Source organism: Lissotriton helveticus, chromosome 5_1 (assembly GCF_964261635.1).
Source record: "Lissotriton helveticus chromosome 5_1, aLisHel1.1, whole genome shotgun sequence".
In the NCBI taxonomy this organism is placed as follows: Eukaryota; Metazoa; Chordata; class Amphibia; order Caudata; family Salamandridae; genus Lissotriton; species Lissotriton helveticus.
The window spans coordinates 714,939,505-714,967,186 of NC_136065.1; the positions used below are offsets into that span (position 1 = coordinate 714,939,505).

The 27,682-nt window shown below is 44.9% G+C and overlaps 1 protein-coding gene across 1 annotated transcript in view; it reads right to left on the reverse strand.

Annotated features, from left to right (window-relative positions):
• The window catches only part of TM9SF3 (transmembrane 9 superfamily member 3), a 300,030-nt gene that overhangs the window by 164,263 nt on the left and 108,085 nt on the right, over positions 1-27,682 (reverse strand). The window contains exons 3-4 of the mRNA XM_078643122.1: positions 13,308-13,430; positions 9,502-9,662 (exon numbers count right to left, since the gene is read on the reverse strand). Of these exons, the coding sequence (XP_078499248.1) occupies positions 9,502-9,662; positions 13,308-13,430 (284 nt within the window). The remainder of the gene's footprint in view (positions 1-9,501; positions 9,663-13,307; positions 13,431-27,682) is intronic.

Consider the following 27,682-nt stretch of genomic DNA (forward strand, 5'->3'; position numbering starts at 1 on the left):
ATGGGAATCTATGAAAGTTACCAATACTGGGGAACCAAAGTTACAGGTAAGTAACTTGTTTTCTTGCCCCAGTATTGGAACTTTCATAGATTCCCATGCTTTGTATCAGAATAGCTAGCAGTAAAGGACCCAGAAACACATTTTGTAAATACATGGCACCACATAACCATAGAAAGAACACAGTAAGTATAGTAAGACAAACAAAATGTGCTCACCAGGATGGAGGGATCGTAGGGAAAGCTCACCTCTCAATGAAACAGATTCCGCAGGACTGCCTGACCAACAGCCGCATCATCTCGCCCTGCAGACTCCAGGCAGTAGTGTTTCGTGAAGGTATGAGTACTGCTCCACGTTGCTGCCCTGCAGATGTCCTTAATGGCAACTCCTGAAAAGAGAGCCACCGATGAAGCCATGGACCTTGTGGAATGTGCACGGACTCTGCCGTCCAGCGGCTTGCCCGCTTCCTGATGACAGAACTGAATCGCACTGGAGATCCAGCGTGAAATGCCACTCTTTGTCAAAGGCAACCCTTTACGAGGTGCGCTGTAGGACACAAACATCTGAGTCGACTTCCGAAAGGGACGTGTGCGCTCCAAGTAAAACTTTAAGCACCGTTGAACGTCCAAAGAATGGAGCGTACGCTCCGCCGGTGTAGAAGGATGTGGAAAGAAGGTTTTCAGAATCACAGGTTCGTTCAAGTGGAACTCAGATGGCACTTTCGGGATGAATTTTGGATTTGTCCGAAGAACCAGGCCTTGCTTTGTAAATTGAAGGAATGGATGTACAATGGATAGCGCCTGAAGTTCACCCACTCGCCTCGCTGACGTGAGGGCTAGAAGGAGGGCCAGCTTCCAAGATAGGAACTTCAAGTCCGCTTTGTGCACAGGCTCAAACGGAGCCTTCATGAGTTGCGCCAAGACTAGATTGAGCTGCCACACCGGAGGAGGAGGGCGGACTGGCGGATACATCCGGAATAAACCTTTTAAGAATTGTTTAACAACCCTAGCGGACCATAAGGAAGGACCTGAGGAATTGCGCCGATACCTTGATATGGCTGCCAGATGCACCTTGACCGATGAATTTGCCAAGCCAGCCTTAGTCAGATACAGCAAATACGGCAACAACTGATGAGGTTGGGAAGTGTAAGGATGGAGACCTTCCCGTTGACACCACAAGCAGAATCTCTTCCACTTCGCCTTGTAAGTCTTATTGGTACTTGGTGCCCGGGCATGAGCCAAGATCTCTCTGCATTCTTGAGACAATGCTAGATGACTGAATTCTCTGTGTTCAGGAGCCACGCTGTCAAGTGGAGGGATCTCGGATCCGGGTGGAAAACCTGCCCCTGACTCCTGGATAAGAGGGACGGAATGGGCTTCAACTGAATCGGAGGTGCCTGGGAGAGCCACAGTAGTTCTGTGTACCAGAATTGCCTGGGCCACGCTGGAGCGATTAGAATCATCCTGCAGGGTTCCGCCTTCATTTTCTTGAGAACTCGAGGAATGAGGGGAATGGGAGGAAAAGCGTAAAAGAACGCGCTGTACCAGGCCATCGAAAGAGCGTTCCCTAGGGATCCCTGATGGTGACCCTTGCTTGCGTAGAACCGGCATTTGGCGTTCTCCGGCGAAGCAAAGAGGTCGATGGCCGGCGTCCCCCAAACTGAGAACACTCCGTCGAGAATGGATTGATTCAACTCCCACTCGTGAGTCACTTCCGTCTGGCGACTTAAGGCGTCCGCCTTGACATTGAGAGTTCCCGCCAAGTGCTCGGCTCTCAGAGTGATGTTGTTGTGAATCGCGAAATCCCAAATCCGTTGAGCTTCTACGGACAGAGTCTGCGATTTGGTGCCTCCTTGTTTGTTTACATAGTGCATGGCCGTCGTATTGTCCGTCCGGACCAGCACAGAACGGTTGCCCACTCTGGGTAGAAAAGCTTGCAGGGCCAACCGAATAGCTGTCAGCTCCAGGAAATTGATGTGGCATTGGCGCTGTCGTGGACTCCAATGGCCACTGACTCGAAGCTCTCGGAGCACTGCACCCCAGCCTTCCAACGAGGCGTCCGTGGTCATGATCATGGGTGAAGGAGAAATCCTGAATGTTAGTCCTTGAGCGAGATTGCTTTTCCGAAGCCACCATTCGCTCGCTGTTCTCATTGCTGAAGTTACGACAACCCTGTCGTTGAACGACCCCTCTGCCTGGCGCCATTGCTTGTCCAGCTCCTCCTGCAGAGGACGCATCCGTAGCCTGCAATGCGGTATTAATGGTATGCAGGATGACATCGATCCGAGAAGGGATTTGTATTGGCGGACCGACAGAACCTTGCTGCGGCAGAGTAGACGAGCAGAACCCATCAATTTTTGTTGTCGCTCCTCCGAGGGACAAGCCGTACAATGCGTGGTGTCCAGCACGGACCCTAGGAACCTGGCCGTCTTGGAAGGCAGGAGGACTGACTTGTGTTCGTTCAACTGAAGGCCCAGGCAGCGGAACAAATGGAGGCAAGTAGACACGGCTTGCGAAGCTTCCTGGAACGATGGTGCCTTGACGAGCCAGTCGTCCAAGTAAGGGAAAACTTCGAGGGATTGTCGTCGAAGAAACGCTGCCACCGGTGCCAATACCTTGGTGAACACCCTTGGTGCCGACCGAAGGCCGAATGGAAGCACTTTGAACTGGAAATGGCTCTTTCCCACTGTAAAGCGAAGGTATTGTCTGTGAGCTGGGTGTATTGGGATATGGAAATATGCGTCTTCTAAATCCAGCGACGCCAAGTAGTCGCCTGGATTCAAGAGAGGAAGAATTTCCTGGAGAGTGACCATCCTGAAGGAGAGCTTTATGAGATAGGTATTGAGCTCCCGAAGATCGAGGATGGGACGCCAAGTGTCTTTCGTCTTCCGCACTAGGAAGAATCTGGAATAGAACCCCCGGCCCCTCTGAGAGAGCGGGACCGGTTCTATCGCTCCTTTGAGGAACAACTGGTGGGCTTCTAGATGTAATAATCCTAGATGTCCTGAGCGGATGGCGCCCGGAGCTCGTGTTGGAGGAAAGTTGTGAAACTCCAACGTATGGCCCTTCTCCACGATGTTGAGGACCCATTGGTCCGATGTTATTGACCTCCAACTGTCCAGACAAAGGGATATCCTGCCCCCCACTGATGTGATCGGGAGGGGAGGAACAGTAGGTAGAGCCGGGAGGCCGCTATTGTCGTTTGTTGTTGTCACGACCCTGACGCTGTTGCCGGCCTCGCGGAGGGTTGCGAGAGAAAGATGCAGATTGCCCTTGTCGCTGATTCGAGTATTGGGGTTTATATGACTGGGACGACTGCAAGGAATAACGTTGGTTTCCTCTGTAAGACGCAAATCCTCTACCTCGTGCGCCCCTAAAGGGGACCTTGCGATAGGTGAGAGAGCCCAAGGACTTTGCAGTGTCTGTGTCCTTCTTTATATTCTGGAGGGTATCATCCACATGTTTCCCGAACAGCATCTCCCCATCAAATGGGAGGTCAAGGACTCTGTTCTGGACCTCCTGCCGAAACCAGGTGGCCTTGAGCCAACCCTGACGCCGTAACACAGCGGAGCCGGCCAAGGCCCGGAAGGCCGTGGAAGCAATGTCCATTGCACAATCAATCACTTCTGCAGAAGATTTCTCTCCTTCTGCCAGTACCTTCTTGGCGTCCTCCTTAGTGGGTTCAGGTAATAGTTCCACGAAGGGTTCCATGTCGCACCACATCTGGCGGTCGTAACGGCCTAAGATGGCAAGGGCATTCGCCGCTCGAACCAGTAAGCTGGCCATAGAGGAAAACCGTTTCCCAACATTATCCAGACGTCTGCCGTCTTTGTCCGGCGGAGTGGTCAACGGCGTGGACGGATTCTTTGATTTGCTCTGAGCCGCCTGAGAAATCACCGAGTCAGGCTTCGGTTGACCAGTAAGGCAAGCTGGACTGCCTTCCGGAGCGTAATATATTTCTTCTCCAGTCTGGGGAGCACTGGAATCACCGTGGCCGGACTCTGCATGATCTTCATGCCCTCCTCCCATACATGCTCAATAATGGGAATAGATTTTACAGATCGTTGGTATTGTTCCTTAAAGTCCTAAAGGAAACATTCCGATTCCTCTCTTGAAACAGGTAGGCCAAACCTCTTAGCAGCCCGCTCCATCAGATGATGAAAACCCCCTATATCCACCGGAGGGGAGATGGAAGAGTCGCGACCAGCAGCATTTGGGTCTTGCGGGTCATTATCCCCCTGATCCGGGTCGGGGTCCTGTAAAGGATCCATCAAGGGATCCACTGGGACAACCTCGTCCTCCGAAGAGGTATCCTGATGGACATCGGGAACTGGTGCGGGATCTGGTGTGGGAACTCGGGCCAACGGTGTCACTGGCGGTGGTGGTGAGGGAACCACCGGAACAGTAGTAGCTGGCGGTGGCTGGGAGGGTACCACCGGAACACTAGTAGCCGGCTGCACTTGCGGCTGTACTGGAAGTGGAAAAACCGTAGTCTGTCCAGAAGGGTCCGACGGAAACCTTTTACGGTAATCCTGAAGCATGTCCTGAAGATCCGAAATGAGAGAGGAGGGCATGGCCACCATGCCTTGACCCAGAGTCGGCGGAAGTCGCTCTCCCACAACATAAGGCTGTAGTTGTTGGCCACCAGCCTGGTCGAAATACTCCTCCGTGTCCGTCTCCTGTAACTTGACGTTTAAATCAGAGGGACTATAGGCAGGTCCATAAGTGCCATCATCCTGAAACTCATCCTCGTCAGACTCATCATCGAAAAGCATTGTCGGTAGACGGGAAGAGACTCGTCGTGGAGACGTCATCTCCAGCGTGATTTTCATTCTTTGAACTGGCATTTTTTGGCCCGTCGACGGTCTCGTCGACGACGCCGTCGTCGTCGGTGGAATCGTCGACGGCAACCCAGCCTTCGTCGACACAATCTTCGTCGTCGATGGGACCACCGTCGACGGTCTCGTCGACGAACTCGTCGTCATGATCATCGTCGTCGACGTGGAAGCTGTCGTCGTCGACGTAGTCTTCGTCGTCGTTGCGGCCGTCGACAGCGGCCTGCTAGTCGTCGTCGACGTGAAAGCCATCATCGTCGACGAGATCGGAACCTTGAACGTCGACGAAGTCGCCGTCGTGGACACCGCTACCGTCGACGAGCCCATCGACGGTGCCACAGAAACAGCGGGAACTTTAGCCAAAGTCACAGTCGCCGACGTACCTGGCGTTTTCGTCGTCGACGGACGCTGTTTTTTCTCCGGACCAGATCCTGAAGAGCCAGTAGAATGTTTGTCACTGGACTTGATCTTTTTGGACGGAGGAGAAGGGATCACAACCTCCTTTTTGTCCTTTAAGGCTGTTACCACTGCCGTAGCCTGTCCCTGCCTCTCCTTTACACTTACGTGAGGAGATTGAAGGGGACCAGCCCTCTCAGACCTGTCAGAGATCTTGTGAGGGGCTTGAAAAGGGGGCTCAGATGTCGAAGACCCAGGGGGAGACCTACCCCTCTTCTTTGATCTTTGCGAGGAAGCAGCAGACACGGAATCCTCCTCATCCGAAGAGAGCACCTTGCGTGTCTTCATCTTTTGAAGCCAGGTAAGAAGCCGGCCTTCTCTGTCCCGAAGAGTCTTGTTCGAAAAATTCCTGCAGATCTTGCAGTCTGTGGCCTTGTGGTCAGGATATAAGCAATAAATGCAATTATCATGCTTGTCCTCCACAAAAAGACGTTTTTTGCCACAAGAGGCACAGGACCTGAATAAGGCCTTCTTCTCCTTGTCAGACATGATGATTTGAAGTAGAAACTTGAAGAAAGAAGTAGAAAAACAGTGAAAACTGAGCAGAGCTCAGTGGAGACTCCCTAGCACAACGTGCGGTAGAAAAATGAGGCTCTGAGCTCTCTCAGGAAGGTTCTAGAGGGTGAGGCTGCTCTGATTGGTCCTGGCAGAAGTTTGGTCTCTTTTTCACAAAAAGAGGTGGATAGAATACAAAATGAGAAGAGGCCTAGGCCTAGGTTTCTCTTTTGTTTCTATGGTTTTTATACTACCGAGGCTCCCATTCCGACGACGGGGAATGATACAAAGCATGGGAATCTATGAAAGTTCCAATACTGGGGCAAGGTGGGATTGGCACCGTTCTTGCTGTGGGTTACAATATGGTCCACTCCGGAGCTTAGCTTCACTTGGGGAATAGTTGATGGGTTGTCTGAAGCAGACTAATGTGCTAGACATCCCATTGATTAAGTACATAAAAAATACCTCATGACTTGGGATTCACTACCGTTTTTGAGAACGCTAGTGAGAATGGCTCACGCACAAAGGCTTAGGTATGTCATATATCCCGTGCAGGCCCACTGTCATTTTCACCATGTTAGCATGAGCACGCTGCAGACTGTCCCCTGCTTTGCACACGTTACTATGCAAACTTATTTTGCTTTGTGCCACACTGTACTTTCACACATAATCCTCTGTTTTCGCTTCTGTCCTTTCCTGGGATTTAGTTTGCACACCATAGACAAGGTTAAACAACAATGCCCCTTGTTATTTTGGTCTGGTCAGGTCCTTAGCACCTAGACAAAACACACAAATTTCAGTAGTTGTTTTGGGGACACGTACTTTGCAAGACAGCTATGCACAGAATAGGTAACAAGACACCTGGTGAGGCATCTTTCCAGTAAAGAGACCGTGATAGCACCTGGAAGGTAGAACTATCATCTGTGCATGCTAAGGTACTGGTTGTGCGGACAACACCTAGAGATCTTCTGCTATCTAATAATGTTGCTTCTGTAGAAGGGTAGGGGGTTAGGCTACCCTGTCTTAAATAATGACATCTCCTTGTATAATCTATGGACTACTTACTATGCTGATCGTATTGGTGTTAGGCATCTTCTTCCTTATTGTGGCACGTATACTGCGAACTAGAGCACAATAGTTAAAATAAACATTTTTAACTTTTCTCGTGTCTCTATCAGATCTTATGGTGGACTAGTACAAGTGTGAGAGCGAAAGGGTGTGTCCTGCAACCACGATTCCTGAGAGGATCGGAGTGTTGTGGGGTGTCTAATCACTTTTTCCTCTGTGAGCGAGTAGAAGGGCAAGTGAGACACTATAACTAGTCGGTCCCGGGCTAATGGGAACTCAGGTGGTAGGATGAGTCAGTCCCGGTCTACTAAGGTTCTATGATCCCAAACATAGTTCTGTGACTCCTCAGAATCCTGGCAACAGATAAAGGACACACCATGCCCACAGAAATGAGACAAGACTTGAGAAAAGCTCTGGACATGGTAACCATCCATGCGTATTTGTCAACTTGTGAAGGTATGGAGCCTTATTTATTATAGCTAAAGGCACCAGAACATAGATTTTATTTAACCCTATGATTAATCTCCTGGTGGCTATTCACTTTACTAGGATGCAGGTCGCTTCATTACGCAGCTGCCCATGTGATACAGTGTCCATACAGTCCACTAAGCACTTTGCTATTCTGCACTATATATTCAAATTTTAGAATCCAGTTGTTTTAAAACACATCAAGAAATATTACTGTTTTTTCAACGCTATGAGTCTTCAACAACCGGTTATACAGTATTGAACTGTATTACTCAGGCAAGGAGTTTAAGGAAAAAGTATGTAGTGTGACTCAATTATGAGGTCATGGAAAGGCAATAAGGATGTGCCACTTATTTTTGTGATTTTATTGGGTGTGATCAGTTTCTAATCTGTTTTTTACCTTGTGCTTTAATGGTCTTTTTGATCAAATAAAGATTATTTAATGACTATGATGAGTTCAATCTGTGTTTCCCAATAACTTGTATTTCTAACTCCTATTTTACACTATGCCCTCTCCTCTCCCGACCTTTTTCTCCTGCTAGCCAATCACAAAAGGTTATGGTTTATAGCAACTGTGTTTTTTCCTGATGGCTTTTTCCTTCACACCCCCACCTTACTGCTGATATAGTGTTAGGGGCAAGTTGCTATTCTCAGTAAAAGAGTCAAAGGCATTTAGCCTTAGAGACTCGTTAAATGCGGTCACAGTGAAAACGTATAATTTGCTGGCTGATTTTGTCCATCCCTCACCAACTTCTCATTCTACCCCAGCTCTAGACTTTTAATAAGCTCCAAACTCCGCTCATGTCCACAGTGCCCTGTGGCCAACTCCTCCTATGTGCTTGTGATCTTTTGTGCACCTCACACACACACATGCATCATTTCTTGTCTAGCTTACAGCTGTTTTTAAATCCTTGGGTGATACGGTAAGTTGCCTTTTTTTAGGCCCCTGAGAAAAAGTTTGCATCCTTTGTTCTCTTATGCACTCTTACGTCTTATTAGAAGATTCCCGTTAGGCAATCCAATATGCATCTTTTGTCTCCTACACGAGCAGGCTGTCTTGTTAACAGTTTCTCTCCACCCCAGTATTTCTAGTGGTTTCCGCATGTCTGTTACATGATGGGTCTCTTCGCCTTTTTGGAACTATAGTTTAATGGAAAGGTCTTGCGGAGTTCGCGTGTTAACCAGGGGTCAAAAGGCCATAAGGGTTGTTTGAGATAGGACTTGTATAAGAATGACTTGTCTATGTTTTACGACATAAGCACTCAGCACTGAACTTCTCTCATCAGTAATCCTTTTTGGAAAAAAAGAGGAGATTTTGCCACGGATGTCTTGGGGTCCCGCTGCAGTACCGACTCTATTTGGACCAGGTCTAAGTATGCAATGTTCAATACGGACTTCTCCTTCCTTGAAGTTTATCTAGACAAACAGGCTTTCACAAAAATTTTAGGATTGCTGTAATCGAATGCGGTGGCATTGTAGGTTTGGCTAGAATAAGAAAGTCAAAACTGCAAACTGCAGAGGGATTTGGCAATGTCAGTATCTGATTTCATGGATTGGAGTGCATCATCGATGTGCTTCCCAAAAAGACATTCCCCATCAAACGGCATGTCTAACACCTGGGCCTGCACTTCAGGGTGGAAAGTGGTGGCTTTTGAACCATCCCTGGTGAGGCAACACTGCCGCTCCAGCATCTTGCTTCCTGTTCCTCATTTGGTTGTTTTGAAGTTCAAGCACTATATGTATGGTCATTTGATCAAACACTCGATCAAAGCGACAGGGTGGAGTGGAACCCTTTAAGATGTATGTATGGTATTAAAATGTTCAGGTATAATGCGATTGTAGGGTGTTCCAATGAGGAAAATGCAACATACTTGGATTGACTTTATTTACTTGTTATACTAGGGATAAGGTAATATACAACATGGATCTGGATCAGTATACCGCTATAATGTTTTGAATAATTTGTTTCAGAGATTGCCTACTGGTCCTATTTGACAATGTATTTGCCTGTTGAATGTAGCACTTATGCTAAAAGTCTAATAAACAGATAAAAAAAATGGGGTATACACAAGGAGAGGAATTTGCAATTGGAAGTTTCCATCAGAATGGTCTTTTAAGTAAGGTCTCAATTCAAGGGTATTGGGGATACTTTTTCATTGTTACATTTCTATTTAACTACTTACCGAGTAGGACATTGGGATTTTGGTGTTTGGTACAAGTTTAACCTTTCCTTCACTGGTGAGATTTACATCAACAATTCTGTTTCCATTGAAGCCTATTTCTAGTTTTTTATATGTCCAAAGGAAATAATCCTCTCCATTTTCATCGGCTTCTCCAACAATGCCTGCAACACAAAAATAATTTGAATATACATCTGTTTAACTTCCTGAAAAATACTGCTTCATTTCTGAATGTAATCTTTGTAGACAATCTGACCATATTTTCATGGGACAAATACATGCAATATCAAGTGAGGAAAATATTAAGCGGACCATATTGCTGTTGTACAAACATAAAGAACATGGGCATTAACATTCCCAAGGGTGAGGTTTAGCTTAATGGCTGCGTGGACTAGGAATACCTGGTGACGACTGAAAGGGGTAGCTAGAAAATTAAACTATCTCCCTTTCTGATATAAGAAGTACAGCCCTTCAATCGCTCTATCCATCCATGCACACATCCTATCACCTTTCCAGTCATTGATTATTTTACTCTTCCATTCATCTATCAAGTTGCACTCAGATTCACATAGCCATGCTTCCTTCCTATCACCTTTCCTTCCTATCGTCCTCTATCCTCCCACACATTTTTCTTTCCTTTCCTACTTGCTGTTTCTTGCCTTTTCTCTTTCTCCCTGCCTGGCTTTATTTCCCATTCTGTCTGAACATTTACAACCATTTTCTTTAAACCAACTTCTCAATTTCCTTCACCATGCTTGGGTAATTTGGCAGCCCTGGGACAGTCAACCAGACTTTTAACATCATTTTCCTTTACATCATTATTTATGGTTTTTTCTGCATATTTTCAGACAAAATAAGCCCATATAAAATCTAAGTAGTGTTTTGGGAACCCAGCCCATTAGCTAATTGGATCCATTGGACCCCTACTCCCGCTCCAAACACACACACGCAATTCAGATGCTCATATAAGATGTTCATGATGCCACTAGATGACTGACACCATGCAATAGGCAACAGATGTCTTGGACGTTTGGATGTTGGAGGAGTAAAGCCAAAGTATGAAAAATACAGGTATTAGAGGTTAACAAAGCTCTTCTTAGGAGATCACCTGCCTATTAATGAACACTGGTCAAGAATATGATAAGATAATATGTTAAAAACTGTACCATCAATGACCACGTCATTCCCAACAAGAACTAATATACTGTCCAACAGGCCACCGGAATTCAGGAGAGATTAGAATTGGCTAAGAACTACATGATCGGGTTCCGAATTAACAACATTTTTTCCACAAACTGGGGAAAAAAAATTGAATGTAAAATGACCACTCTCACACTATGCAGTGCCTACCTGCCAACCTTTTAGTGTATTCGGATTCTAAAGAGATGAACATATATCCCCAAATTGTTTTAACATGCCTAAGTAGCACCTAAACAACAGATGAGACATGCTTTATGTTCTCAGCTCAGACACAAGAAAAATATACAAATTTAAATACATTTAAGGATGATATAACATGTGTTTTAATAGCCTTAAATTAAACTTTTTAGCATGGTTTTCCAAGAAAGAAAACATGCAAAGCCAATAAGTCTAGTTATTTTATAAGTTAAAGTGATACTTCGTTCATTGCCAAGATTGTGTGTACAATTATGAGTGAACAGGTGGATACAATGGTCAGCGCGAGTGGATCAATAAATGGCTGAGCACATGTATAACTACAAAGAGAAAATTCATAGAATGATAACAGGCGAGTGCAGTGGCGGATGGCTGGATAAACTGGTAAAGGCATGAATGGCATTGAGTGAATGAATGGATGCAGGCAAATTATATCAAACGTACAGGCAGTATTTATAACAGGGTTTTAAAAATTCCAGCATTTATTAATGTTATGCCATTTCAAGCATTACACCAGAATTGGGCACCATTTTATCACGAATGATATATAGATATATATATATATATATATATATATATAATTAGTAACAGTACGCCATCGTAAGTAAGCATTGCACCAAAGGCAAGCAGCAAGCATTCCTACAGTGCCTAGAGTAAGTCAAGAATTACTGTCATTATGCCACTGGAGGAATTAAGTGATAGTGGCCATAATTGTACCAATAATCTCCACCATATGTCAAGAATGACTACCCCTCTGCATGTTCAGATTTGTCCAATGGCTCAATAATTGTTAATGCGCGTTCAGGTTTACATCACTTATTCAATGTGAATGCCTCTTCATATTTGTACTCCAAAAGCTAATCCTCTTAGCTGCTGCAGTTTTTCTATCCAGAGTGCTCAGCCTTTTTTTATATTTGGGAAATTTTGATCTTATGCATTCATAAGTATCCATGCCAAAGTTGTGTTCATCTTGTGCAATTTCTTTTGTCAAATTTAGAAAAGCATAATACAGTTACACCTGTCAGACCCTTCTGGAAGCAATGTATATAGGTTTTCCTAAAAACATGGATACTCAGTCAATAACTAAGCTCCAGCTTATAATGAATTTTAATAGCCTATCGACCATGCAGCTATTCATATAGTAAACTCTAATGACAGAAAAAAATGGGTACGAAGGAAACCTACCAATTTCTGAAACATGCACAAGAAACTGAGTTAAGCAACAGCTGTTGATTGTACACCTCTGAATTTGTATTATCCAAACAATGATTCTATTCCCAAGCATCTACATATCTTGTCTAGCTTTTATGTCCAGATAAACAAACCAACGTTTCATGTGCCACAAGGAGGAGCTCTACTACTACTTTATCTGAAGAGGAGCTTTAAGTGAAAGAATCTCTTATCTGAATTGCCAGAAATTAAGAATCTATGAATTACAGCAAAACATGCAAACAATTAAAAATGATATCACAAAAAAAAATCTTCCTCAAGAAATCACTTTACACTTAAGTTGTAAATAGAAAAACAAAAACAAAAAAAAGACTAAAATATCCCCCCTTTATGTCTTTTATTGGATTATTCTGGATACTTAGTTATGAAATGGAAAGCTTGCTCCTTCAAAAAGGGAAACATAGGATAGCAAGAATATATAATGCAGTGTCGATCTTGGATATATTGTCAAAGAATTTAAGGAAAACTGAAATGTTAATTCATAGCAAAGTTAAAACAACAAATTCAGGATTGGTTACATTGAAGCCATGATACAAATGACTAAATATTGGTTTTACAGTGGAAATGACATAAATGTAAACAATGGAAGCACTAACAACCTTCCAGCATTACACATGGTTCACGGAAGAAGCTCAAGAGCAGCAGCTTATTTAGATAGCAGTACAAGTTCAAGAGAACAATGGCACTCATCAAGAAAGCTTTTGATGAATAAATGAGATGCAACCATTAATGGCTTTGTATTGTTCTTGATTAACAAGAAACAAACCTAGTTTGAACTGTTTTCAGTGGTCCTACTTCAGATTAGTGATGTCAATGACTACTCCACAAATTACTGCCAAGTTGTTTAATATAATCAATTTGTTTTCACATATCAAAAAAGATTAAAGCAAGCACAGGTGGTAGCAAATAAGGAAAGCTGTGTCTACAATCATTGAAAAGGCACAACCTCCGAAGAAATATTTTCTGAGGTCATCTCACTGTGGGTGACAAACAGTGAAATACAGAAGAAAGTGCCGCAATGTTCCATTCATCTTTACCAGTCTCTAATTAAATGGCCTCAATACCTGTTTAAACAATCATTCAAGTAGTCAAATGTTTTATATGGATTAATTATTTGAACATGTAAACTTAAGGATGTACAAGCCAGCTTACTTGGGAATACTAAACCACATTGTATGACTCACCCCAGATTGGTAGATCATCTATGTACATCTGGTACCAATAATGATTCTTAATAGCATACACAAATGCATCTTTGTAAGCTTTGTCCAATTCGATTTCACAGTAGGTTGTCTGCATGACATCATCTGAGTAAAACAAAAGCAAAAAATTGAAAAATAAGCTGTACATTTTTAATGTTACATTTTAAGATTACAGTACATACAATAAAAATACAATAGTTGGCAATGAATCTTCAAACTAAATTAACAAATTATAATGAACACAACTGTACTAGTTTCCAAATATTTGAATTAGAAGATTCATTCACAGACTGTTACTAAGATTTATATAAAAGAATACATATTTTTGACTCTATAACATGGAGGAGCAAATCATGTATGCTGCCTCCAAACTGCTCCACAGTGGCTATGAAACAATGTAGTTTCCTTTGAGAGCCACAAGGACGGCATTTAAAAAAATAATCTTTAACGGATTGGGAGGGAGGGTTGCAAAAGAGTTGCTGTCAACAGAAATAAATATAGCGAAGAAGCTTTGGGCATCATTACTGCCAATTAATAACACCTAGGATGGGAATCCCTGTACCAACAGCATTTACAGGTTACAATCTTTACTAAAATTAGCCAAGTGACATGTTTACAGCTTCTGGTCTAGATCCCAAGAGAGAAAACACCCAGGCATACCAAGTAGCAGGACACTCATGTTGTTCATGTCAGGTTTTCCTACCCAAAACCATATAGTAACTGGAGTATGCTTCATAAAAAAACACCTAATTACATGAAGGCCAGCTATTTATGTTCAAAGATGTATGGAAATGTACTAACAACAGATACATTGTCCCACGCTCTTCTCAATCAAATATGTACTTTGCTTGTAGATTGACATACATCACGGCATAGGTGAGGCAGAGCAGCTTAGCCCGATCAACCATGGTTTGCGGAATTAAAAATACTAACATTCAAGAATGGACCTACACAATATATAAAACAAGCACTGGCAAAGCAAACAGGCATCAATTTCTTGATCTATAGGCTTTGCCATTACCTTTTGTTGATTCTGTGCAGCGGGGGGGGGGGGGGTTGTGGGGTGGTAATATTGAGAGAGGTATAGGGTGAGATAAAGGGTAGTACTTTGGAAATTTGTTTTTACATTAGGAGTAAAGTAATGGATATATAAATACACAAGTACATATGATACATATTTATATCAAGAAAGACATCTAGATACATACACAAACCAATTAAATGTTTATATACATATGTGTTTGAGTATGGTGGTTATGTAGGAAAGAGCCAACTGGAATAGTCTTCTGAAGTAATTAGTTATCTGTGGATCTTGTGTTTGGGGGTAATGAATTCCATAGTTTGGCTGCTTGAACAGAGAAAGGTGTGCCACCTATGGTTTTTTCTTGTATGGTGGAATTATTAGATGAGGTGTCAATTTGGAGCAGAGGTTCTTTTGCTGAAAGTATTTGGTAATTTTATTTATGATGAAAAGCGGTACTGTTCCATGTATTGCTTTGTGTGTGATACAAAGCAGCTTGAATGTGTATCTTCCAGCAACCAATAATCAATGTAGGGCCCTCAAGGCAGGGGAGATTGGGCTTGTGGCTTTATAAGTAGGAGTAGTCTGGCAGCAGAGATCTGAATCCGTTGTAGTTTTTTCATAGTTGATAAAGATAATCCGTGGTAAAGGCGATTGGAGTAATCAAGTTTAGACAGTACAAGATAGATAAAGGCTTGGACCTTGTGTGGAAATCCCAGGTGGGGGAAGATGCGTCACAGAGTTTTCATAGTAATGAAGCTAGAGCTTGCTAATTTGTCCACTTGGGCATTCATTGATAACTTGGAGGCCATGGTTATTGAAAAGTTTCTTTCTTAGATATTTTTAGGAGGCTCTCCCAGATCATCAGGCCAGGCGGATGTCACCCCGAGTGGGACGGGTATGCTCAGACATGAGTTCCGTGCTCTCCATGCCACTGGAATCAAGCTATCCAGGCTGATGAGGGCTGAAAGCCCGAAACCGGTTCTTGGATGCTTGTTTCCAGCCCAGGGAGGACCTGGCTTGGCAGTTCGGGCTGGACTGTTCCCATGGTGCACAGGGTCAAGACTGATTTGCATATGGCTGGGTTCAAACTGGAAAGGCATGATGAGCAAAAAAACGATGGATTTAGGCCCAGATCTCTGTACTGGGGTGAATGTATGACATTGTTCTGCATTCTGTCCATCACCTGTTGTTTTTGCACAGGCGCAGAGTGGGGCATAATTTTTCCCATCGTCGCATGCGAGTATTTTCGTTTTGGAAGCATTCGATTTTAGATAGCTCCATGTGATCCTTGATTAATGGCTCTAAGGCATCGGAGTTTAAAAAAAAAAAAGCACGTTGGGATGGGGAAAGCAATGTACAGGACAGGAGGAGGGAGCACTAAGCATTATATGAAGTGTGTATCTGTCAGGCACTATGTAATGTAAAAACAGATCACATTGTGTAGTGGGAAACCAAATACATGCACTCACATGGAGTACCAACAGCAAAAGAAACAGGCACTGGCAAAGCCAATAGGTCTGGCCTATACAAGAGCTATTAGCTTTGGCAATGTTTTTGCCATGTTGGACACCAGTGTGGCATGTGTTCAGCGTGGCTAAAACTTAGTGGAGTAGAGTGCCCTAGAGTGGAGTTGGGGAGAGTAAAGTGTCCTAGGGTGGAGTTTGGGGAGTAAGGAGAGTGTCATAGGGGGAAGTAAGGAGAGTGTCTTTGGGGGAAGTAAGGTGTCGTAGGTGAAATAAGTAGAGTGGAGTAGGGAGAGTAAGTAGAGTGGAGTAGGGAGAGTAAGTAGAGTGGAGTAGGGAGAGTAAGTAGAGTGGAGTAGGGAGAGTAAGTAGTAAGTTTCAAGACTGCAGATATACAATTGAACATTTTAAGCCTACAGACATGACTTGTCATACACACTTTCCCCTTAATCAGTAACTAAAACAGAAAAAGTTATTTTTCATTTAAATAGTGCTTTTAGGGCCAAAGAAAAAGATGCAGGTCTAATATACAGTATATTAATTTAGCCTGGGCAGTGATCGTGGAGTTTAAAGTACAAAAAAAACTCTGCTGCGCTACGTGGAGCTCCGCAACCAACTGAGTGTGTAAGATAATAATGTTTGCGGTGATTTTCAGCGCCGGGTGTTTGTCCGCATTGTGCAATCATCCCGAAGGGCACCATGCACAATGCAAGCAGGAACTGCTTCTTTTCTGCCAATCGAGTAGATTTTTTTTATTCGAGCAGCAGCTTTCTCAATGCAAACGGCCAGTTTCTCAACGTGAGCATACACAACCATTCAATGAGAAATCCGATCACTCATGTTGAGTAATCTTACTGATAGGTTGATTTTCTACGCTCGCGGTCAGCAACTTGACGCTGACGATTGGAAATGAGGAAAAATCTCTCCGGGAGGTTGATTTTCCACGCTCGTCAATTTAACATTGATGAGCTCAAGCTTTTTTCCAACTCCGCAAGCTCCACGTAACGCGGAGTGAGGAAAACTCTGCAAACTCCGCGAGCGGAGCTCACCGCCCAGAATTAATATTAATCTAGAATAGGATCACACTGTAAACCACTCTAAAAAATTCCTTGAAATCGCTCCCAACAAAGAATATCAACGCAAAATTTACTTCTAAAGATCAACTGAAAAAAACCTATACAAGGCATGCTTAATATTTATTAATGTATCAAATATGAGCAGGCACACATATGTGTAGAGCAGTCGATATTTCAAACTCAGATCAAACCCTACAGTTTAATTTGGAAGGCCTAGAATCATCCTTAAGACAAAACATGGATTCCGACATTAGCAACATAGTGGCAAGAGAGTCACCAGATTTATTACTAAATGCAGGCACAACCTCGGGCTGAAATGAGAATTCTGTCCTGGAATGTCAATGGACTGGGGAGTAAGGTTAAGCGTGGTATAGTTCTTCACTTCGTAAAGAGACATTCTCCAGATGGGATTCTCCTACAAGAGACCCATCTCATGGAAAATAGTTGCCAGGCACTAAACCGTTGGGGTTACGAGATGAAAGTGCCTGCGGGGTACACATTGGGATCAAGGACAGGAAGGCTTGTCAAGAAAGGACTGCCCCTAATTATAGAGAACACTAGAACTAGGGAGATATGCTGTAATTTTGGGGCAATGGGTAGGGGCCGTATTAAATATTGTATCATATGTCCCTCCCACGCTGAGAAATTCGATCCCGACAGACTTGGGGACTTTATTACTAGACCTTCTGCCAGGCCGACTTTTCCTGGGAGGGGACTTCAACATGGCGGGCAGTGACACCCTAGACCGCATGCCACCCAGAATGCAGACGCCAGTAAAATCATGACTAACCGAATTTCTCCTAGCACTAGGCCTGATAGACATCTGGAGGGCACTCAACCCAACTGCCTTAGAATATAGATCTCATTCAGGGGTGCATGGTAGCTGGTCGCAAATAAACTTATGAATTTCCCCCTCAGACCTCATCTCCCAATTCAAGGAAGTTGGGCACCTGGCTAGAGGTATCTAGGACCACTCCCCCGTGTGGGCAAGATATGCGGTGGGAAGGGGGCAATGTTCGGGTCCCGTGCCCATAAACCCCTGGTATATTAAGATCCCAAAGATAGGAAAGGGCCTGACCGGGGCCACAAATTTCTATTTTCAGGAGAACACAGACACAGTCGCCTCATTGCAGACATTATAGGAGACATACAAAACGGTGATGAAAGGACAGGCCCTCTCTCTGATCAGAGGGTATAAAAAAGAAAAAAGGGTGCTTGTAACGACACTTGAGCAAGAAATACTAGACCTCGAACTTCAAGTAGTGGGAAAGGTGGACGAAGCATTGCAACATAGGTACAAATTGAAACAGCAAGATTATAGAGACCACGTAACAGAGGAGGCCAGGAATACAATTAGGGAGACGCATCACCGAAAATATAAGGCAGGCGACAAATCAGGTAAACTCTTGGCTTGGCTGGAACAGCGCCAAAGGGCGGACAGATGGGTTACGTCGGTGGTTGCCCAAACTGGAGAAACTAATAAAGATCCGAGAGAGATTGCGGAGACCATCGCAAATTATTACGCGGCGGTCTACTCTGCCAAAACACAATATACCGAACAGGAAATCTTGGAGTTCCTGAACGATATTAGGCTCCCAATCTTAACCGCAGGGGAAAGTAAGCAGTTGGAGGAAGACTTTACAGTGACTGAAGTAGCTCAGGCAATAGGAGCCTTGAAGCCGGGCAAGGCTAGGGGACCAAATGGCATCCCAATAGAACTTTATAAACTTACAGCGCAGGTAAAAGCTCTCATCTGCTAGCCATGTTTCTGTAAAGTAGAGTCATAGGAACACTGCCATCAGATCAAAGATTAGGGACAATAGTCGTGATACGCAAAGCGGGAAAACCCAGGTACCAATGTGCCTCCTACAGGCCAATCTCTTTACTAAACGCAGAAGCAAAATCCTTGTGAAGCTGCTGGCCCAGCGGCTTTTACCCTTACATCTGGCCCTGGTCCACCCGGATCAGTCCGGAGTTATGCCCAGGCGTAGCACGGCCCTAAATCTCTGATGCCTGCATGGAGTCATGGGACGCACACATAGGATTAGGGAGGACGCGATGGTGCTGTCCCTAGATGTGCGCATGGCGTTTGATACGATCAATTGGCCTTACATGATGGCAGTGTTCAAACACATGAGATTTGGGCCCAGATTTCTTTCATGGTTGGGACTTCTATACACAGACCCCTGTGCGCAACAGATGGTAAATGGGGTAAGATCTCGCTTATTCTCTTTACATCGAGGGACAAGACAGGGTTGTCCTCTATCCCCACTTACTTTTGCACTGATGTTGAAGCCGGTGGCGGCATGGATCTGCAGGGATCCAATAATTAGGGACCTATGGTGGTCGGAAGATTGGGAGGACAGGATATCGCTCTATGCAGAGGATGTCCTCCTGTATGTCACGTCCCCAGATCCTCCCTAGCGAGAACATTCAATATTTTTGCCACGTTCAGAAGGTACTGTGGATACACTATCAACTGGGCAAAGTCAGTGGTCTATGTTCTTAATAGACCATGTCCAACTTTGCCAGCAGATTGAGAGGCCAAAGTGACCTTGCAGGGTTTTAGATACTAGGGGATTTTAATTACTGGAGACCCCGTGGTCTATGCAGCCCGGAATTTGCAGCCCCCTCTGGACCACCTCAAAAGTGACATCCATCACTGGCTGGCCCTCCCACTCTCACTGCTCAGTAGAGCGGCATTGTTCAAAATGATGGCGCTCCCACGTTTTTTATATGTTCTTCAAAATACTCCCTTCCCAGTTCCAGATACGCATTTCAATACTATTGATAGTTTGGTTCATACGTTGCTGTGGGAGGGGGATCCCCCAAAGATCGCCCTAGGTAAACTGATGCGTAGCTGGTATGGCGGTGGAATAGCACTGCCACACATTCAAACCTACTACAGGGCAGCTCAACTGACAAAGGTCAATCAATGGGTGCATCAGCCCCTGACAGAACCAGCTTATACAGTGGATAGATTAGTGATGCAGCCGAGGCTACCTCTATGCATTATATACAGATCTGCACCGCCTCTCTATTGAGGGCCCCACGGCGGTCACAGTCCGACAGTGGCATCTCGCATTGGCCAAGCTGGGATGGAAAAATAAACTCACCAGGGCCACCTCGCTCTGGGAGTCCCAATAACTAGGTGCAAGGAAACTTCAACAAAGTTTTAGTAAATGGGACCTGATAGGAATCTCGAAGTTGGGGGACATGCACACAGGGAGTAAAATCCTATCTTGTGAGCAATTGCAAAAGACTTACGATTAGGCCAAATCCAAGTACTTTCACTACCTCCAAAACAGACATGTCATACAAGCAGTGGTGGCCAGGGGATCGGAGCTTTCAGAGTCATACCCACTCGAGTGTAGACTGCTTGAAGAACATTGGACGCGTGCAGCAATTTCACTCACATATTGAAATCTGATCAATAATGTTCCCGATACCATCGGAACACTAAAAGAACGATGGTCTCACGACATAACAGATTTACAGGACGAGGACTGGCCTGAGGCACTGGACTCCCTGACAGAGGTGGCCATTAGGGCCCGTTTTCAACTAGTCTAGTTCAAAATCCTACAGAGAACTTACATATCATGTGCCACCCTAGTAAAGATGGGACGCAGAACTGACTATCTTTGCAACAGGAGCTGTGGCGAGCTGGGGTCTTTCTACCACATACTCGGGACATATCCAGGGATCCAGGTTTATTGGCAGGCAATAATATCTTGCATGTCGGAGATGGTGGGGGAGGAGCTTAACCCTTCGCACAAACAGTGCCTCCTAAATTTGTGGGAGGACTCAAATGTGGGGCGTGCAGAGCAAACTTGGGCTACATTAGGTTTAATGGTGGCGAAATGCAACATAGTACGACAATGGGGGCAGCCTTGCTACCCAGGCTCTGGGATTGGAAAAAATATATGGATTGGTGTATGGTGGTGGAAAAAGCACTTTATGTGAAGAGAGGGTGCCCGAAAAAATGGGGGGAAATCTGGTCCAAATGGAATGATTACATGGGCAATCCATGTACTCCACCGGTGGGAGAAACTTTATTACCCTGGATTCAGGCAGCGACTGATGTATTCTGCAGCAAGAAGAGGTTGGATTGCTGTAAGGTTTTGAGAAGGGTTGTGCATACCCTGTACTGTACTGTAATAATGTTTGGTCTATGACTGTATGCTCACAAATGTCAAGGTATCATTTCTGCTCTACTAAAATAAAAAGATGTTTAAATTTAAAATAAAAATATGAACAGTCACAAAATTCATTCATAAAGGAGCAAAACATTCAAATTTGAGACATTTGATAACTAGGATTGCAGTTTTTTTATAGGAGAAATAGTTTTGAATTAACAGAGTGCCTTTCGCCTTCCTTTACAAATACTTGCTTGTACCTTTATATCCTGAAACACTAAGCTAAGAGGAAATCAGTGTTACTGGAGCAAATAATTATTAAAGGAGAAAAACAAGGGCCACTTTCTTAAATTCCCTCCTCCTCCCTTTTCAGAAATGAAAAACCTGTGCTCCCACTCCCACATGAAATGCAGGTGGGTCAAAGATTGGTTCAACAACAAAAGCATATGCTACTCTCTCACAGCCACTTATACTTGCTAAAGTTGAAAAGCATATGCATGTCTGGCATCTTTTTTACCTATGAACCATTGCAAACAAGCATTTACAATGCAATGGTCTCGGCATTATTAAATGTAGAGCTATTGGCATTGCCCATGACTTTTTTTTTTAAATTATAAATAAATGGCATTGTCATTTACATTGCCAATAGTTTAATCGTTAAATAAATGGCATTGTCATTTACAATGCCAATAGCTCGCAAATGCATGACCTATTGCATTTACGCCCACACAGAGCCACCCACACAAAGCCACCCACACACACACACAGAGCCACCCACAGTCGTTCACATAGAGCCACCTACACAGAGCCACTCTCACACAGACAGAGCCACCCACACATAGAGCCACCTACAAAAAAAGCTATCCACACAGAGCTACACACACAGAGAGCGCTACACACAGAGCGCTACACGCTACACAGAGCGCCACACATATACACACACAGAGCGCCACACACACACACAGCGCCACACACACACACACACACAGAGTGCCACACACAGAGCGCCACACACAGACAGAGCGCCACACACACACTAAACTCACATAACAGCGGGCGCTACACAACTGTGCGGTTGGTTAAAGTATGGTCGGGGTGAGGATGGTGAAGATGGTGGCTGGGCTGAGGGTAGAGCTCAGCAACTAGGATTTTTAGAAGGCTGCAAGTGTTACAGGACCCTCTTCATGCAAACTAAGTAGAGGTGTTTCCTGTACAACAGCTGTGAAGGTTCAGAAGACCCCTACCGTTAACTGGTTTGCAATGGGAGGTTTAAAACGTCCAGATTTGAAGAAACAAGAGATTTTAAGGACAGAGCGAGATGGAGCAACGTGGATGGGTAAAGAGAGAGAGCAAGGGGGAGGAAGATGAAGACTGAGGTGAGTAGGTAAGATGAGAGAAAGAGAGAAGGAGGGAGAGAGAGATCGGGCGACTTGGGTGAAGGAGTAAGACAAGAGATAAAGAGAGAGGGGGAGATAAAGACAACAGGGTGGATAAAATAAAAGATAAATAGAGAGGGAGTGAGATATTGTGTGAGAAAAATAGGTGGGTTAAATAAAAGAGATAGAGAGAGGGCGAGAGTGGGATGGAAAGACAAGGGGATGGGTAAGGTAAGAGACAAAGACAAGAGAGATGAGGAGAGAGATTTGAAGTGAGAGCGAGAGACACTTAGAAAGAGAGCACGAGAAAGTTAATGAGGATCAGGAAAATGGGCTGTACTGAGAGATAGAGACACGGATCAACTAGAATTAAATGTCCGCACAGACCATGGGAGATAGAGTGGGGAGCTGGAACGAGGTTTGACATGTGAGAATCAAAGGCGCAGAGCCACTGCACATTTCTCACAAATACTGCACCGAGGCAGGATTTGAATCTACGGCAGAGTTTTTATTTCTCTTTTAGGTTTTTAACTGGCATGTATAGCCAACGACTGCTGTTTTGCTGATAAAAACAGAAATAATCAGTGTTAAGTAGGCATTACCACCTTTGTTTTCATAAGGAATTTGTTGAAACCAATTGGTGCATTGGAATTTTTCCGATTCAGTTCTCTGGTTGGTGTTCCCGCCCGTAGAAGCACTAACATATTCCATGCACACAGAATACGATTAACAGCACATGCAAACACACACCAACAAGATACACACCACTCCTAGCACAAATGCAAGCGCAGTCAGGCATCACACACCATACACAGACGGGCACAAACACACAGAGGCGCACTCACATAACCCAAAAATACACACCGACTGAAGGCAATAATACACATGCTCACATACAGAATGCAATAAATGCATACATACAAAGAGACGCACATGTGCAGAATGCCTTCTAAAGGTGAGACAGGCATACACACGAAGGGGGTGAAGTGAAAGTGGCAAAAAACGACCTAGAAAGCAAGCCCATTGTATTCCTTGGAAGCCATTATCTTTTCGCAGGCATTGCAAGAGCAACTCTGGGAAGCACGTCACAATGTGAGGGAAGCGGGGAGGGGGGGGAGCAGAAGAAGAGGGGTCGGGCAGTGAGCGGAGGGGAGGTATGGATAGCCGAGTAATGAAGATCGTACGTTGCTGGGACTTATAACTAAACTAAGAAGTTCCTACTAGAATAGAAAGCACATTTGATGTAATATTGATTCCGGAGACCAGGGCCCAACTCCATATCCCACTCATTGGTTATGCAGAATTCAGATACCCAGCCGAAGAAAGCCTGAACATACCTGCCGTACTGGGGGTTGTCTGCCGGGCCGCGGGATAAGGGGCAGACCTGTCCTGACTGCGATTGAATGCCGGGGTCCCGCTCCGAGCCGGACTTGAAGACGGGCCTGCGGTAGACTGGCTCTGAGCCCTGGGCACCTGTGGTGGTGCGTTGGGACCTGGGGACGCGCTTGTAGCCCCGGTGAGAGGCCCAGGAACGCAGGGGGTCCCGACTGCTGCCTGGAGACATGGAGCGTTGAATAAAAACAGAGGTGAGCGGGGCTGGGAGCCACCTGTGCTGCGGGGTACCCTCTTGCGCCCAAACGAAGCTCCTGCTCCGGCCCCCACCTCACCTGGATTGGTACAAGGCGGAATAGAGCCCGGCAGCACAGGCGAGGATGAAGGGAGTCCTGCAGCTCGTCTTCGGGACAAAAAAAAAATGGCGGCCGCAAGCTTCCGTCTTTTTCGGAATGGGGGCGTGGTTTTCTGTTCTGAGTGACAGACAACGTCACTGTCTAAATAACAGCAAAACTTATGCCCCCAAATCCGAAAAAGACGGAGCCTATTCGGAGGGACGGCTCTCTCCTCTAATGGCTGGCCTCCGTTTAGGAAGCCAGCCAATGGGAGAGAGCCAAAAACAGAGGCGGGACAAATAGTCCACACTAAGAAACATAAAATCTCGGACTTCCGGTTCTGCCTTCGGCAGACCGGATATTACCTCGACCTAAAAAGGCAGTCAACAGTTGTTCATGGCACTCTGACCGTTATATCGTAGGTATCGCATTCAAGGCTCTTTCTGCCTGTATTTTTAGATTATGGAAAAAAGGCTGGCAGTTGCAATGCTTAGCTAACGTGGAAACGTGAAATGACCATTGGTAATAACTGTGCGTTTGTCCTCATTACCGTTCTGACATTGTGTATTTGTAAGTAAAGTTCTTACGTTGTGAGCACTTGCAATTCACTAACTAGCTGCAAGTACATGATGGGTATGAAGATGAACACCTTTAATGTCAGGCATCTGAGATTATCTTTCTGCATCCGCTGAAATGAGGTCTTTATAAATTGTGTTAACAATAGGTTTAGAATCCATAGAGGTGCGGGCAAAGACCTTGGTAGAGCTCTCCTGTCCGTCCCTTCTAAAAACCTCTTAATCACTGGGGCTTTGAAGAAACTTCTTATGACATCTCTAATGTATGTTACTATGGTAGCGAGGTAGACTTTAAGAGGCATATAATAACAATGTTGTGATACCGTGTATGAATGGGTGGGGGTTACAGAGTATTTGGCAAGAACCTTTTCTGACCATAACCTCTAATTATGCACTTTCCGATAGTCGCCTCACATACCTTGTGTCCCAAACTGGACAGCTTATCTCGGCCTTGGTTGATGATCCGGCCTGTCGAGCCTCACTTGGGGAAGTAATTAATAGTTTTTTGCAGGAGAACTCCGGGACAGCGTCATCAGTGGGGATTGAGTGGGAGGTCCTGAAGGTGGTTGTGCAGGGCTATTGTATATCTAATAAGTTGGGTGTGCGCACCCAGCTGTACGCTGACATTAAGCGGCAAGAGGATCTGTAAAACCGCGGCTGCTCCATTTGTATGCAGCTTTACCAGGTTAATGCCCTAGAAAATGTTTAGGGAGTTGGATAGCATCCTTCTTACCTTACATTGGGGGACATCAAGACGTAGGGTGGCATTGGGGAAAATGTGGCTCCGGGTGGACGGGGGAGAAATTACTGCTCCACACTTGAGCATTACTACCTGGCTGCCCAATAGCAGTGGGTGACACAGTGGTGATTGACGGACTACATGAGTGCTATAGGTCAAGGAGAACACGGATGCCTTCTCATGCATTTTTTTGCTGGATCCTGCTGAAACCAATCCATGCGGCATTGGCGCTAGTTAAAACGGCAGGATACGTCTGGGTGAGGGCACTATAGAGGACGCACACCAATGTTCCGTACTCCCCTTGATGATTGTTCAGAACTTGCGGCACCCAGGGGGCTGGAGTGGCCTGCAGATGTTGTGGACTGATGCAAAACTCTCCATTCAGGGCGATTTATTTACGGGGGTGAGACTAGTTCCTTTCTGGATCTGAAAGAGGCTTACGATGTTGTGGTTGGACATTTCTTAATGCACAGGGCTCTGCTGGGTAAGATTTGTGCTTGATGGGGGATGGGGCTAATGATGCCCCTGAACATGAATGCCTTCGATATGTATTCTTCATAATGGGGAGAACAAGAGCTACTACATTTCTCTATAGGGCTCGACTGCAGGGGGCACAGGCTAATCAGTCTCAGTTGCACCAGCTTTGGGTGGCTTCATTGGCCTGCCTCGAAGTAGGCATTACAGGTTTTTAATCATATGGTCTGGGCCTGCCAAGTACTGGCTCCATGTTGGGGCACTCTCCTGCAGGTTATCTGTCAGGCCACAGAGAGATCATTTAAGTGTTCTCCATAGTTGTGCTTATTAGGCATTCTTTTGTCAAAGTGCTACTTGTGGAATGACAGACAGGTTTGCGGCTTTGGCACTTATCCTTGATCACAGGCAACTGACAATGAGCTGGAAATCTACCAGGGGCCCAACCTGTATAGATGGTGGACAGAGCTGACCACGTGGGTGGATTCTCAGAGGGAGCTGATTTGGATGGAGAAGCATACAGGGGTACGAAAGGTCCAGGTAATGTATATGCATGGGCAGCGAGTTTCTTGGCCTACCTCAGAATTGATGCCTAGGGTCGGATCCTGGAGGAGAAGGGGCTTTCTGGTGTTCCATCGCCGGAGCCCAGCACCTCGCCATTGCTGCCCAGTGTCACTTCTATTGCCTGTGCTGGCCTGGGCCCAGAGGGAAACCTGTCCGTTTGACTGCTGTGAAGGATGTGAATGTGACGCGCAATCATTAAGGTGGCCTTCGTTATTATGCCTCAGGTTCTTTACCACTCTAGTGTACTAAAGTTGTGTTGCTGCTGTTCCAGTCTCACTCCGATTCGCTAAATCTGTATCTTACTGCTTATCTTTATGAAAACTGAAATAAAAAACCATTTAAACAAAAAGCCTCTAATATTATTCCTCTGCCACTTGTGCACAGTCTCAGATGATGTCAAAAAGGATAATTTATGTGTCCTTGAGCAGCCCCTGTCAATAGATTGAGTAGACAATGCAGGCTCTATATTGAACATGGATTCTTTGTGCTCTCCCAGCTAAAAAGAAAAAAGCTTGCAGATGGCCTCTATAGGTAAAGAGGAAAACAGTGGTTAAATGTCTCTCGAGTGGAGGTTCACATTGAATTCAGGAGTTGGGGGGAGAGGGAGATGAGGAACTCTCTTTGATCAGTATTGAACTAAATAATCCATAGGAAGGAGACAGTTTAAGGACTGTTACTGATCATCTGAAAATCATCCAAAATCACCGAAAGTCACATCTTGGGAACAAATGCAAGTGTGATTTAGCATGTCTGATTTGAAGAAAGCAGCATCCACTTCCACTCCAAAGGAGTGGGCATATTTCGGCCACCACACTATTGTACTAACTCAGGGACAATCACCCTCGACTTTCAATCTAACATTCTCCACCCAAATGTGTCTCGCAAAGTAATGCTGTCAGCTGACCTAATCAAGTGTTGAGAAATGTCCTGCTCTTAATACTTCCACCTGGAGCAACACCGTTTATCATCCTCAAATGGGTTCCACCCTTAGACTGAGGCATTTGGTGAAACGTATCCAACTTGTAAATAAAGTCACACACTGGATAAAAGGGAGATTAGGTGACAAACTCTTAGCACAATTAGATAACTATGTGTAGAGAATTCCACGATAAGGAATCGACCCAAAAGTGGTGCTAACAACTTTGTTATCATTAACTTTAGGAATTAAAATGTATGCAATTTTGTCTATAGGTTTAATTTCTTTATTGTGGGTCACAGTAGGATTGAGGCCCTTCCATTAGGGTTTTTCTATAGATTCAGTTTTTA